Source organism: Sebastes umbrosus, chromosome 4 (assembly GCF_015220745.1).
Source record: "Sebastes umbrosus isolate fSebUmb1 chromosome 4, fSebUmb1.pri, whole genome shotgun sequence".
Classification (NCBI taxonomy): Eukaryota; Metazoa; Chordata; class Actinopteri; order Perciformes; family Sebastidae; genus Sebastes; species Sebastes umbrosus.
In genome coordinates, this window is record NC_051272.1 from 20236553 (window position 1) to 20252151 (window position 15599).

At 44.1% G+C, this 15599-nt stretch overlaps 1 protein-coding gene across 6 annotated transcripts in view; it reads right to left on the reverse strand.

Annotated features, from left to right (window-relative positions):
* reln (reelin) overlaps window positions 1-15137 on the reverse strand; it is a 119607-nt gene extending 104470 nt beyond the window's left edge. For 2 of the 6 annotated variants that reach the window (XM_037766982.1, XM_037766978.1), the window contains exon 1: window positions 14139-15131. In XM_037766982.1, the coding sequence (XP_037622910.1) occupies window positions 14139-14391 (253 nt within the window). In that variant the 5' untranslated portion in view covers window positions 14392-15131. Of the gene's footprint in view, window positions 1-14138 lie in introns of all 6 variants that reach the window. The other 4 variants (XM_037766980.1, XM_037766981.1, XM_037766983.1 and 1 more) reach the window with 4 other exon arrangements.
* Between the last annotated feature and the right edge of the window lie 462 nt (window positions 15138-15599).

Genomic DNA, 15599 nt, shown 5'->3' on the forward strand with positions numbered 1-15599 from the left:
TGGGGCCTCTGGTGATTCCCTCCCCTACTCAAAACCCACATAATTTTGAACTCAACAAAGCAGATCTTTAACATGGCAAGCAGAGAGAGGATCAGTATGCTTCTTCTCAATAACACACCTGCAGAACAAATTTATTAAACAATCTTGCACTGGCCAATGCCGGCACTTACCTCATCACTGGAGGTCTGCAGCACAATGGCCAAGGTGCTAAGAATTTAAAGCATCCAAAATCTCCCTGCACTGATGATTTGAAAATCTATCCCACAGGCTATCATATCCAATATCTTATATGAGAGTGAGAACCAAATCACCTCTGTCATTATATCTCTGCTCTACCCAGTGTGCATGCTAATACAGCAATAAAAGAAGTAATGTGAAGATCCAAGGAAGGGAGGAAGATAGAACTTTTGATAACGAAAGGTTGTTTTTCACTCTTTGACCTATAGATGCTGTAGAACTTCTGAAACCAATATCTCAATCTTCATCATTTAATGAAATCCATTACAAATCAAAAGCACAACAACATTTGGCTGGCACTTCCTGTGTAATCTCTATAAACAGATTCTGCATTCATATGTAGAATCTGTTGGCAACGGGACAAGATTTTGGTAACGGAAATGTTCAGGTTTCCGTTTGTAGTCTGAGTAGTATTGACCAATACCATTGGAGCAGGCTTTGATTCAATGCAGGTTAACAGTCCGTGGGGAGCGCAAAAGAGGCGGAACGCATTGGCCAAAATGCAATCTCGGAATCCATCGGTTATCGTCTGACGATTTAGCTTCTTATTGATTTAAAATTATTGTAGCTTGTAAACTGAGCTGTTTCAAATTTTAGTCAATTTAGCATTTAGTAACTTTATATACTATGATAAGAATCAAAAGGTCAAAACCATTATTGAAGTTGTAGCCACTGCAGAGATGGCAGGTGTACAGCAGAGGAGAAAACAGCTTGAAACCCTGCCCACCTGTACTGGAGGCCAAATATAGAAGGAATCTAGTCCATCATTGTTTTAGTTGAGATGGGCTGTTTTTGGTGACACACAACATAAACCTCTCCCCACATACAAGGAGACGGATAGACCAAACTTAATAAATGTCATTATCTTGGAGTCATGTATTATTAAAGTGACTCACAGTGCTTCTATTGAATTATTTCCAACAGAGATGAATTAGCCTAAAAAAAATGTATATTGTATTTAAAAAATATATATATTGTACTTCAAAAAATCCCTCAAAAACAGTCCTGCTTTTTGTGTTTTCGCTGAATTTCCATCCCTGTATTTCCAACATTGCATATTCCGGGCTAACTAAGGTTTATGAGATGAAAGAGAATAAGTGAGTAAGTTAGCACCAGGTGCACCTGCCCTCCTCTTAGCCATTCTCATGGGCTGACACTTCAAACTGCAGTTTTTATCAGAGTATCAACCTGGATTTTTGAACTGTTTCAGCCTCGTGAAAGGTAAAAGACATGCTGCTCTCTTTATGTTTGACAGCAGTTGTTATAGTGTTCCAAAAAACTAGTCAGCTTTTCCTACATGCGGTATGCATGGATTTTCAACAGTCGTGGCTTCTAAGAAGAGGAACAACAATGAAGCGGGAGTTGTTTCACATGGATATCGTTATCACCAAAGAATGGAAATTAGCATTTGAAATAAAATATATCTTTCCATGTTTTTAAGCTGACACACAATGATTAGTCTGAAAATGAGTCCATCTACCTGTGCCTGTGATATAATAACATCTGTGCCTAGTTTTGAACGCCTACTGCCCAGAAGCATCTGGACACATCTCCCTTTTGTAAAACCAGACAGCTGCCGTGCCTATTAGCGCCTACTACTGTATGCACATGCATATATACTGCATGTGCACATACAATAGGAGCACATAGACATAGCACAAACTCAGACTCAAGCTGCCTGCAGTATTACAGGCTGACCACGTTCCCACTAGCAAAGATATAATAGCTCCAATATGAATAATGGAACCGTCACAGCACATATGGGTTCACTTTACATCCCCACTCTGTCCGTTGTTTTCATCATCTCTTCCACACCCTCTTTACCCTCTCCTTTCTGCTTTACAGCACTTATTTTAATCTACACAGTCAGGAGACTATAGACTATAATGTGAATCATTATTAAAAATAATCAGGTACAATGTAATGCATTACATGATCATATAAATTGTGTCAATAGATCGACTTATTCAGAACAATTCAGGTGATGTAAAATTGTGTAAAATAACCCGGAATATAAATGAGCCATGGACCATGTCATTTTTGTCTCATTTAGTTTTCCACAGAAAACATCTACAGGTCTCTCATTGATCCTAAAAATACACAATTGCGCAAAGACGGAGTTGAAAGACAACACGATAACTATTCTTTAGCAAGTAAATTTGAATTCAGTCCTCAATCTTCAAGCAATCCTTGAGAGTTTGGCAAATTCTTTAAAGAACTGAAAGACGTCCTGGGAGCTGGAAAGGAAGGCAGGATATTGTGCCTCACTATTTCGCTCTCCGCTCCCTGCTCTTTCTTGGCATGAAAATTACAGATTATGGCCAACTAAGTGAAAAAGTACTGACATTAGTCAAAGTCTGACGTGCCTCCATAGCTTTTGGGTATGAATGTTTGGGTGGAAGGAGAGTGACACAGTGGTGTGGAGGGGGGGTGGGGTGGGGGTGTGTGGTGGGGGGGGGGCGGGGCGTCATAGAGCAGAGGGGAAAGATTGATTTCTAATTAACAAGCTGGTTGCAGTAATGAAAGACTAGATGGTCTCTACTGGCAGTGGATCAATGGGGAGCGTTTCCCTTGACATCCAGTCTTAATCACAGCAGCTCAGCTTGGTAAGAATGCACTCATTGCTGTAATTAACACTGTCACGCTCCCTCCATCACCCCTCTCTCATCCCCACCTCTTTTCTGTCTTCACCTCTACCTCAGACCTCCACTTTCACTCCATAGCAAGGATCACTCAATGACTCTATTACTTTGTTTCCTCTGCTGTCAAGACAAGTGCACATAAACAAATGTGTTGAGTCACTGTCAAAGACATTGTGATGATCTTGTTTAAAACTTGGCCAATCACAGCCCCAAGTACACAGTCAACTTCAACTGGCTACAAATGTCCGTTAGGCTTACCACAGTAGTCAGTGTTAGTAGTTAGGTTGAGGCAGGCGCCGATTACATTTCTTGCCCACCACCCCCGACGTCGTTTTGTTTTTTTGTAGAAATAAAACCCATTAAGTTCATTTTCACGTCGTTATCTATACATATTCGGATGACGGATGCTACAATCCGAAAGTTAAAGTTCACTCACACGGGACGAGAGAGAGTTGACGAGACAAGACGATGGCGGAGGATTTGGTGTCAAAGCGAAATTCAAATATAAGCAAATAAATATGGCAATATTTGGGATTTAAACCCAACGCTATAAGGAAACCATAAGATTAATAAGGCAACTGCAGGGTGGAAACCTGCAGCCACGCAGCAAAAGCTTGACCAGAGAGGTCAGACACACAGCCATCCAACGCTAAAGATCAAGTAATCGCTCTATTGATATTGTGCGTCTTTTCTTGTAAAATTTCCAGTGTAATCGGTAACATTGGTGTTGTCACAAATTTATTAACCGGTGGGAAAAAGCCCTCAGCATCACATCCCTAATATCCGCTAGAGGTATACTACTTTTAGGGTTTCTTAATGACTTTTTGGTTCTTCTGATACCTACTGCATCCAAACAAAAGATATCTACTCTGCCTTACATGTGACTTAAAAAACAAACACTGTTTCCTAGCAATTTCACTGACAGATCAAAAACAGTGCAATAAATAAACACAACTGTTCCTATCTATTGCCACTGACAGACATCTCCAGAGGTGGCTGATGTAAATGCTGAGGTGTGATTAAGAGCTGGTCTCATTTCATATTCTTGGTCCCTGTGAAAGTGAGCTCTGAGCGGCAGGTGACAGACACATGTTCCCAGCTCCACGCTCATTTTTGAAGAAAAAGTGAAGCCGAAGACAGAAATCGGCCAAAAGAGAGAGGAGCACCGTCCTTTACATGGGATGGACACAGTCAGTCTCCCTAGTGAGGCTGGAAGGTGAAGTCTCACTTCTTCTTCTTCTTCTTCTCCTTCACTGTTCTGAATTTCAGTTGCCAATCACTCCCTGAAACGCAATCAAACACCTGGTCCACTGAGGTGTAAGACATGCTGCTCCTCTGGGTACTCCTTGGTAAAAAGGGACATTTATTTATTGATGCATGTGAACGGGTAAAGGTAAGCTTGCCGTTCGGAAATCGCAAATGTACTAAGCTTTATTTTGCTGGGAGAATCTCTGTGGATGCTCTAATCCTGAGTCAGAGCTCACTGATGACACATAGACCTGTGGGGGCTGGAGGTATGAGGTTTGATATGTGGGATTTCACGACAGAGCATTAGGGGAATGAAGTATTTTCAGGGGCCCTGTAAACACTAACCCCCTCACCCGTGCTGTCACTTTCGGCAGCAATACGTGTGAGCTTGTGCATGTGCGCGGATGTGTAATCTGCCTCTGCCAGCCTGCCGTGTCTCTGCGGGCAGAGCGGGCCTGGTTGTTTGAAGGAGGCTGGAGCTGAATGGGGGGTAGAGCCGGGGCTAATCCGCCTGTGCCACGCGCCGTGTGCCCAGCACCCAGCCAGTTGCACCACGCCGCCTCCTCTGTAGTGGGTCCATTGGAGCTCTGAATGCTATCAGCACAGACGACACACTGCCCCCCAAGCAGGGATTACAGCTCTCTCAATGAAGCCGCCAGGAGGAGGATCCAGAGCAAGAGGAGGAGAAGGAGGAGGAGGAGGTACACAATCCTCCAACAGGAGCTCCATTCTCTAAAAGGAAGAGGCCATCGGCAAAGCTGACACGCTAATCAACAGCGGCTGGGAAACCACCCCATGAGAACAACACGTCCAGCACGAAGGATGGGGAGGAGGGAAGAAAGGTTTTAAAAGGATCCATCACTTTTCAAAATCCGGCTTAGAGCCACTTGGTACTCCTTAAGGAGAATGAACACTGGTCCATTGTTGTGAGGTAGATTGGGATGGGAACATTAGCATGAGTTTGCATAGACGCACAGAGCTCTTAATGTTATATGTAAACCTGGTGTTGGGGCTTTCTGGGATAAAAAAGAAATGTAATTATGTTTACAACCTGTTTGTAAGTTGAAAGTAAACTTCAAAGAGGCAGAGGAAAGGGGGGAACTGTAATGTGCTAATAAAAAATAATTCAAATAGACTGCAGAAAGGTGCTTCTCATGTGTTTTCTATTGGAAAACTGGTTGGGATTCATCCTCACACCCTCAGGGTCTAGAGTATGTTGTGTGGGCTCTGTGAGCTGGTGTTCTGTTTCTCACTAAGGTTTACCATAGGGACGGATGCATACGGTATACAATAACTGAAATACAGAATTACTCATTAAACTTGAGCAACAACAGGAATGTGAGTAAGTAACCAACAAGAATGCTACTAAATGCTTTGTGCTTCAGGCGGGGGAAAAACTAATAATGCCACCATATTTCGGGCGGTTTACATGTTGCTAAAGTTGTGCCAGGAGTGGAGTCTTTGTTGGTGCTGCTGCTGTCTAAAACTTAAACCTCCAGACACCAGAAAGGGACACAAGGGAAACACAGCGAGTAAGCACATACTAGGACAGCAGGAGCCTAGCATCTGCACACCCCGGCTTGTATTATCAACAGAGAGGCACTCCAAATCAGGCAAACCCCCAAAAGGCAAGCACACACTCCAACATCCTGAAAATACTTACGCCCACTCGTCTGCCCACTCATGAAAGTTACTGAAAACACAACTCGCATTTGCTTGTTAAGAGCTTTCTTGTTTTGGCTGGAAAAATGAATCCGCTGAGGAAATTGAAAATAAAAAATGTAAGAGCTCCTTGCCGCATGCCCAGATACGACTGGCATAGGCACACACCTCTGCCTGGCAGGGATCCACTCACTGCCTTCATTTTTAGCTCTTTCTACCACACCTGGCACCATGCTGGCATCACTCTGGCACCAGCCTGGCAAAGGCTAACAATGTCACCGTTATCTGAGGCGATTCTCCGTGCTCTGATGCAGGGAATCAATTTTCCACAAATGTAGCGAATAGGTGGCATCTGGGCCATCTCCACTATCACAGCTTCAAATCCTCCAGAGCTGCTGCAGCTCACTGGCTCTTTAGGAGAAAATGCAAACGCACACACGGATCAAATGTGTGCGTCACTGCGAGTTTGTTGAAGCATCATTACAATGTCCTCTGACACAGCCATTTAGCACCTGACAGGAGGAAAATAGCAACCTCCTGTTCATGTTATCATGTCATATCCTGTTGTAACATCGACACAAAGAATCGTAATAGCCCGCTGATCGGGACATTTGTGTTTAGCCAGCGTAACATCTGACCTGTCTCTATGTCATGATGGATCACCCACTAAGAGCTGAGTGCTGTGTGCATGGCCAAGCGTGCATGTGTGACAAAGGAAAGATTCCCAATGAATATCCATTCTCATTTCTCGCCCATCTGCTCCTTCATATAAAGGAAACTGGCATATCTCGGCGAATACAATGCTCTTTAAATGGTTCATCATTCAACGTCTATGAAGACAGAACACCCAAACACACCCGGAAAGCCCATACAAACAGTAATACACTTGACACACTTCTCTCCACTCAGTGAAGTGACCTATTCAGACAAAGCAGCAGGAGGCAGAGAGGCTGAAGAGCTGGGAAGCTAATGAATGCACGGGTTTGGACCACTTGAAAGTGCTAGTGCTATCTGCGTGTTGCTTTTGCTTTGCTCACAAGAGAGCCATATTAAACCATTAGCCCCTATCCCCCCTGTACTCCTTCCTCACTCTTACCTCTTTTTTCAGTGTCCCTGGTCCCCTAAACTGGATGTCTGCATGAAAACTAGGCCAGTCTTTTGATGGTTCACTGACCAATGCTTGCTGCACCGTAAGAAATACTTAAGAGTTTCCTTGGTCTTTTAAATAGATAAATATGAAATGCTACAGCTACTGTAGGCTGAACAGAGATGTAAGGAGACTGGTGGACAGGAAAAGTAGGGACACCAGCCCAATCTAATCACTCCGTAGGAACAGAGCTCCGAGCAATGCAGCACTGACAAGAAGTGGTCAGAGGTCAGAAAGCACGGCCCCCTCAGAGGTTAAGTGCTGCAGAAGGCGATGATGACATCCGACGGGCTGCTGAAGTCACAGCAGATTGATGCAATTTTGGTATTCAATCTAAAGACAGGGACAACTGTGAGTTTGTGAAGATTTAGGGGCCTTTCACGTGCCGCGTTTTGGCACACAAACGTTCCCAATCACCTATTTTTCAGGCTGCGACGGCTGCGCCTGAGATAAAAATAGTTCAACTTTTGGAATGCTGCAGCGCGCACCATATATCTTTTCTTTCTTCTGTACATATCCGGTAAGTATATGAAGGACGAGTTAATCATTTTAGTGCAGGGCTATCCAGAGCTTTACTATCTGTCCCATGGACTCTTTAACTCATATTTTATTCACTCCGTCCAAAGACATCACAACATCCAGTTGAAAGGTCAGCCAAATTGACAGAGAAATCGAGTAGTAAAGCTACTGTGAGGGGAGTTGCGGTGCTGGAAATCAATTTATCTTTGTTTTGACTTTGTTTAGTTTAGTCAGTGAGGCTTACTGCCAAATGATCTCAACTTCATCATCATCGTTATAGCAACCCGCAGGTTTTGGTTGCTTAGTAAAGGCACGCGCTACAGGAGCACAACCCCCCAATCCACCTTGGATAAAAGGATGAAAAGCAGCACGGCTGGCGTTTTCCACACATTTTTAGATGCAACATGTGAACGGCCCCTTAAAGATGGGCCCAGTGATTGTTGTCTCACTGTGGCTCTACTGATATGACCTGGTATATGGAGAGATAATACCTGCTTTCCTGCAGCCTCACCAGGGCCTTGTGTCTGTGACCTTCACTTCGACATGAGTGACTTGTTGTTCTATACAGACATCGGTCAACAGCATGCTCACAGAAAAAAACTCCCCCCAACCACGACAAGTAATCAACTTTGCAGATAGATAATGGCCTCTTTTCCATTGCAAGGCACATTGAGTTGTTTTCTGTTGGTTGGCAGGAGAGCTGCTGAAGTAATTCGCAATGTCTAATCTGATAGGTTATCATGGGAAGAGCTGATGGCATTTTGTGGGGATGAATTTATCTCCAAGTTCCCATTAAGAATGTCATTTAGTGGCAACGTCCAAATCTCCTTGAAATGTTGATTGTTTCTCGGGCCTCTTCAATCATTTGCACATGAAAAGGTCCATGGAACAGGGATTGCTGTAGAGACCATTGACAGATTAGCAATGGCCATTTCAGCCTGTTCTGTCAACCCGTTCTCTAAGCAGCTCGCTTTGTTTTACCCTCCGCCACTTTCCCTCGCAACACTGTTTCTCCTCGTGTTTTTCTATTGTGACACTGTGGTAGGGACACGCTGCTGAAGCCCATTGAATATTGTTCGGCTTTCAATAGTGTGTAGGAACAATGAATATAGTGAGCGGGAGAGCCATGCTGCCTACCTGAACCTGCATGCCTCAGCAGGGGCTTGTGTGAGTGGCTCATTCAGTGCTTTACACTGACATCAATAACCCTGCATATAAAAACTCTACACTGTATGCAAATACACATTCTGTGAATACAAGTACTTACTTAAAGTGGCAGTAGGCTGTATATATTTTTGGCATCATTGGGCAAAAATTCCATAATAACCTTTCAGCATATTGTAATTCAAGTGTTCTGAGAGAAAACTAGACTTCTGCTCCTCCTCATGGCTCTGTTATCACGCTTTAAAAATTTTTTTTTTAAAAAATCTAGCCCGTGACGTGAGACTTTGACCAATCACAATCACTTGGCATTCCTTCACTAGATTTCACAATGGTGGCGGCGTCACAAACTTTCTTATTTCACAGCTAAACCGTGCACTACAAGATGATTCTGAAAACATTTGAGGTGAGAAATAGGCATTAACGTAAAATAATATTGATTCATATTTCATCAGCGCGGCCTAGTTTGACCGTTTGGTCGGAGTTCGCGAGTGATTGACAGCCGGCTCTCATAGATGGCAGCTGGACAGCGGACCTCAGATCAGCTCTGACTGCTTGTTTTCCTCCGGTCTGTGAAATCTTGCAGATGCTGTTAGGAGCACCGGAGGACACTGGAGGACACAGAGGCTCATGATTTTTTTTTCAGGTTACCTGTTTCATGTACTACTGTCAGGATAAAGCGACCGTTTTATAAAAATAACTTTTTCTAATCATATTTGCTCCAATCTACTTCAGCTTTAAGCTTTTCAAATACCATGAACATAAAATCAACAGATTTGGTGTCAGTTACCCATACAAATAGAATAAGAGTAGAACGGACATTGAACTGTTTTCCGTGGTCATTTGACGAGTACACCAGAAAATGGCGATTGTTATTAGTTGTTATGGTGACAACAGAACACAAGTCAGTGGGGCCTTGAAGCATGGTCGCAGCTTACCAGTAGCTTGTCTTTGTCCGGAGCGGTGGGGAGTGAGGCGGAGGGACCGTTACACTAAGCGTTGCCTTTGGCCACCAGCCCGTTGTTCGGCTCTGTAGCCAGTGTAGCATTAAAGCATGGCAGAAGTAGCAAGCTAGCTAACTAGCCAGCTGTTCGCTAGTTAGTTAGCTAACTAGCTAATTCCATTCCTATGCCTTAATGCTACACTGGTAGCATTACTGGCGATAGCAATGTGCTCTCCTCCGCTGTGAGTAAATGAAGCATTAAGTTGTTAAGTTGTACTCATTTACTCTGGCTCTCTATGCTTCGTAACGTGACTACTACATTGGTCGTTTGAGTTGTTACTACAAAACCTCACCTCAGTTAGTCTGCGACTTTATCTTTATATTAGGGCTGTCAATCGATTCAAATATTTAATCGTGATGATCCGCATGATTGTCCATGATTAATCACACATTTCTTATCTGTTCAAAATGTACCTTAAAGAGAGATTTGTCAAGTAATTAATACTCTCTACTCTCTACTATTATCAACATGGGAGTGGGCAAATATGATTGCTTTATGCAAATGTATGTATATTTATTAGTGGTAATCAATTAACAACACAAAACAATGACAAATATTGTTCAGAAACAGGTACTGCATTTAGCATAAAAAAATATGCTTAAATCATAACACGGCAAACTGCAGCCCAACAGACAACAACAGCTGTCAGTGTGTCAGTGTGCTGACTTGATTATCATAAAGTGGGCATGTCTGTAAAGGGGAGACTCATGGGTACCCATAGAACCCATTTCCTTTCACATATCTTGAGGTCAGAGGTCAAAGGAACCCTTTGAAAATGGCCATGGCAGTTTTACCTCACCAAAATTTAGCGCAAGTTTGGAGCGTTATTCAACCTCCTTCGTGACAAGCTAGTATGACATGATTGATACCAATGGTTTCCTTAGGTTTTTATAGTTTCATATGGTCCCAGTATCTTCACTTAAGCTTTAAAACTGGCCTTGTACACTTAAAAATGTCCTCTGCTCTGACCATCCTGCTACGTTGATTTGAATGGGTATCTCCTTTTCTATTTCTATGCTGCCGCCAGACACAACACTGGGTTCTATACAAACAAACACGCAGTGGACTTGAAACCGCTGTCATGATAAACACAACTGTAGCTTTAATCACAAGTGCACACGCATCACTACAAACTATGATGAAATCGACAGAAAAAAATGGTACAAATTCCTCAACACACAAAGGCACTCAATCAATCTCACTGGCCCAATTTCTTCTCATGCACCTCCATTTCTCTGGCTATTCTCTACTGACTTGCAGAGGACACCGCGCTGTCATTCCTCCATTCCCTCACCGATCTTTTCTATCGTGCTTTCAAAATCATACTGCATAACACGATAGATTGATGTCCCTTCTGCTTATGATTTGAATCCAATGTGCTTTACTGGAAAGGCCATGTTTTCCGATACTAAAACAGTCTGTTTGGAGGAATTTTGCCTACTTCCTGTTCTCCCACTGCTGTGTCATCATCCCTTCTTGAGAACTGTGAAAATGAACATGCAATGTTTCCAAAGAAGAGGGACAAGAAACAACAAGAATGAAAAACAGCGCTGTCTGATTGACTGTGTTTGGAAACAGGGCTCTGGCTTTTGTGTTGCTTCCTATAAACATGCGGTTGCTGTATGGAGAACATCTCGCATTCCCACAGCAGTTAAAAGAGGTCAGAGACTAAATGTAAAAAATGCTTTGACATTATTGAAATAAAGAACTGCTTCCTGACTGAGTGTAGCAAAAGTGGTTCAAAAGGGTCGTTTGATTATTTAGAGGACAGGCTCGAATCCCAGCGTGACCTTACTTCGTTTTGCTGCTCACTCTCTTCTGAAAGATAAGGCTGCATGTGGGCAGTACGGGAGTGTGCGTGAGTGACACTTGGTCTCCATTTGTCTGGTACAAGGATTGACCTTAGAGTCTGAATGCAAGCACACAAATCTTTTCATTTCCCGTTCTCGTTCTGTTTCCCAGCAGTTCAGAGTGTCCCTAAAGTATTTCTGTTTCCTTTTTGTCCACTATGACCCTGCCAATACACCCACCCTCTCAAACATTTCACACAGAGAGTAACGCAACCTCTCTTGGTCATTTCATTCTGATAGCTAAACACAGTAATCTCGTCTACGACACACACACACGGAGTACGCTGCCCACACATGGTCTTATCACTCAAAAGCAACAGAGAAGCGAGAGGCAGTGAGGTCAGGTCAGAAACCCAATTACTGTACGACAAATCGGCCACACAGAATCTTCCTCTGACTCGGCACCGAATACCGAGGTGGGTTTTAGAGACACTCGGCTCCTGTCTCTTTTATAAAGGGTCATCTATCTCTTTTCTTTTTCTAACTTTCCCTCCCTCCACGAACAACCTCTCCTTCGCGCTCTTTCTTTAGTTTTCTTTTCTACAGCCCTTCAACAACCACACAGCCAGCATCTCTAATGCCTTCCACCCACCATTTCCACATGCAGCTCTTTCAGTGGTTAGATCACACGTTGCTTTTAGAAGATTAAACCAAATGTAATCCAAAACTAAAGCCCAGAGAGCACATAAAAAGCAATGGGGAAATAACAATTGAGATCAAACCAAATAATAAAAGAAGCATGCTGGAATACAACAGCTCATTTGCAGAAAAAAATGGCACTTCCCTTGCTCTTTCCTCCACCACCAGAAGATGTGATTTACTGTTTTTCACTTTCTATCTTTTTCTTTCATTCGGCTTTCAGCAGAGCAGGCAGATACATGTCCACCTTCAATCTAACACCTGTATATATATATATATATATAGCCCTCAAAACACCCAATTCCTGCCACAATGAGCCTGCAGTGACTGTGGTAGGAACATGTAAACCATCAAGGTTTGAGAAGATGAGAGAGAGGTGGAAAAGAGAGACTGGGATTGCTCCTGATTGCAGACAGCCAGCCACGTTTCACTTGCTCACTTGCCATTTATCCTTCCATCCCCATGCAAACTAAGTCAAAACCCCAGAAATTTAACAATGAGGTGCCATCGTGTGCCAAAACATGGGACGGAGAAAAAAAGTGAGCAGCTTGGAACCCTGTCATTTTTCCGTGCAAGCCCCGCTGCTGGTATCTTATCTGCTCAATCCTCTCATCGTCATTTAAATCTCCCCCTACTCCATCCGATCCCAGCCGTGGCCCTATTTAAATCTCTCCCTCCTCCCAGTCCACCACATTTCTAATGCTAATTATTTAAACCTCTCCGTGCGCTCTATCCCTCCCATCCACCAGCTAGTTATTCAAATCTCTCCCCGCCCGCTCTCCCTACAAGCCCGGTCCCAGTTAAAAGGTGCTTGACTGAAGGGTTGATCCGGGCTGTTATTTTCAGACAGAGGATAATACTGCTGCTTCTTCTTCCAGACTTCTCTCCTTTCCTGCTCTGTTTTCCTGGCCTTCTCATATCCTTTTCTTTCTGTATACAATTACACAAACTCTGCAGCACATATCCTTTTTGAAATCAAGAGGTTTATTTGCCATGGTAATGGATTGCAGTTGTTAACAGCGCACGTACATTGTAATAAATCCACTGTTTGCCATATCAAATTAGGTGAAAAACAACAAAGACAGGGTTAGGAAAAGATATGGGCAATGTACACAAAATGTGTGTATACTTAGGAAGTTAGATAGAATCAGTTATATACATGAAATGTGTATATGTTTAACTCTTAGAGAGGAAAACAGCTGCATGGGAATGTGACCTTAGTGGGTCTTTGGCGGCCTGGTGCGGGTCACTGTCCCCAGTGTTAAGTGAGTGGCGAGAGTGAGTGACTGAGCAACGATGACACAGTTTGGGAGGTCAGAGGGGATAATTTTTCCAGGACCAGGTGCCAGCATATCAGTGTGGGAAAGGGGACATTGAACTCTTACATGTTACTCATGGTTTACTGGTTTCTAAATCTTTATTTCTATCAGTCAGAGCTTTCTATGCTCCGTTTGTCCGTTCGCACTTGCCGTTTATGCACTCGCTCTCTCTCATTCAGTTGGAGGAATCTCGCTGTTAGTCCTGTGGAGAAGCCACCTACACATGGAGCATCAGGATCACAGCTCAGTAAAACACCAGAGCTGCTCACGGCACTGAACAGGAGTCCCACTCAGCATCACTACTTATTACAGTTACATAAATGCTGGTTTCCAACAACAGCCACCCCACACAAACTGCACACTCCCATATGCACACCATGCCACAGCGGTATACCTCATGTGTGAAGCAAAGCACCTGCAAGTAAAATGTGTTCACCGTTCTGTACACGTGTGTGTGTGTGGAATTCATGAAGTTGTTTTTTTATATCTTTAATGTGAAATGTATTTTATGCATAGTAACAATTTCAGCAAGAAAACATTTACAATTTCAAAGTGAATTTCTTTCACGAGAAGAAAACTATTTAAAATGAATAATAAAAAACAAAAAAAACAATCAGATCAATATTAATAAATTGCTAAAACAATAGATCCCATTCTCTTCAACATGCAGCAAAAAAAAAAAGGAGTGGACGTCGAGGGGGTGTGCTCACCTTGGTACTCCTGTCCAGGGGTGTACGCGATGGGGTTGCCCGTAATTTGGAGGGTGAGTAGCACCTCTCCCCCACCTTCTGCCACCCCGGCTCCCTCCAGCTCCCCGTGGTGGGTGCACAGGAAGAAGAAGGGGTTGAAACGGGGGTAGAAGCTTGCGGGGGGCGCCCCGAAATCCACGCTGCTGCTCCCCAAGACAAGGGCTAGCAGGGCACAGCCTAAGGCACCCCCGAGAGAGGCCCGCGCCATGGCCATCTGCCCTCACCAGGCGAGGGGCTGAGGGAGTGACGGTGGGTGAAGAGTTGAGGAGAGTGATGAGTGGGAGAGCGAGGAAGGCACAGGTAGAGTTCCAGAGAGAGGACAGCTTTTGGAGTCCACAAATGAGTCGAAAGTCCAAAAGTGCGTGCGTGAGAGTGTCTGTATGTGCAATATTTATGTGTGTGAGTGTGTGGGCTTGGCCGTCAGGAAAACTGTACAGCTCTGTTCTTCTGCTTCCTCTCCCCTGTCCTACCTTCACTCTCTGGGAGTTCAGAGCTTCGCCTGTGCTGTCCTGCTCCGGCGTTTAAATACCTCACCCCCTCCCTCTGTTTCCCTCTCTCCTCCCACCCTCCCTCCCTCCCTCCCTCTCTCTGTCTCTCTTTCGCTCTAACACCAGCTCCAAGCGTGCTGTATGCGCTCTACGAGACGGCCTCCCTCCTCTCTCTCATCCAGCTCTTCTCTCCTCCCTCTTCTCTGCCAGTCTATCACTCTGCCTTTTTCCTTAATCTCTTCCTCCCCCCCCTCTCCTCTCCTCTCTCCTTCTCTTTACCTCTCACTAAACCACTGTGTTACTCCACATTGCACTCTTGTATCCCTCTCCTGAGACCTTGGCTGTCTTATCTCTATGCATCTGTTAGTTTCTTCATCCCTAACCAGCCTACTGACATATCCCTTTCACTCTCCCTCTCTTTCCTTTGTCTTTTTGCCCGTCCACCAGATTGTCTCCTCCTCTCCCACCCACTATCACACCTCCTTTCTCCCTCCCTCTTCCGCTCTCTTCACCTCCCTCTTCTTCCCTGTGTCTCCATGCTGCTCTCCCACTTAGTCCCCCTCCCTTCTTTAGATCTCCCTCTTTTTCCAAACCCGTACCTCTCCGTCTCTCCTCTCGTCCTCAGCAGCACTCAGATTTGTTTTTCTCCGTCTCTACTGTTGCTTTTTTTCATGGGTTTTCCATCAGAATCTCCTTTTCCACAGGATTCTCCAACTTTTTTCTCCCTGTCAGAGCGGCGTGCGCTGCCTCTTTGCTCTAGATGAACCCACCACTACGATGCAGACACCAGCCATAATGCTGCTCTCTCTCCCCCACCAGCCTCTGTTCCAGCTCACCAAATGATGGATAAGTATTTCAACACTCTGCACACACACACACACACATCTTGTTCTCTCCTTTTTCATACGGAAATAAATACAAACAACATGAATCT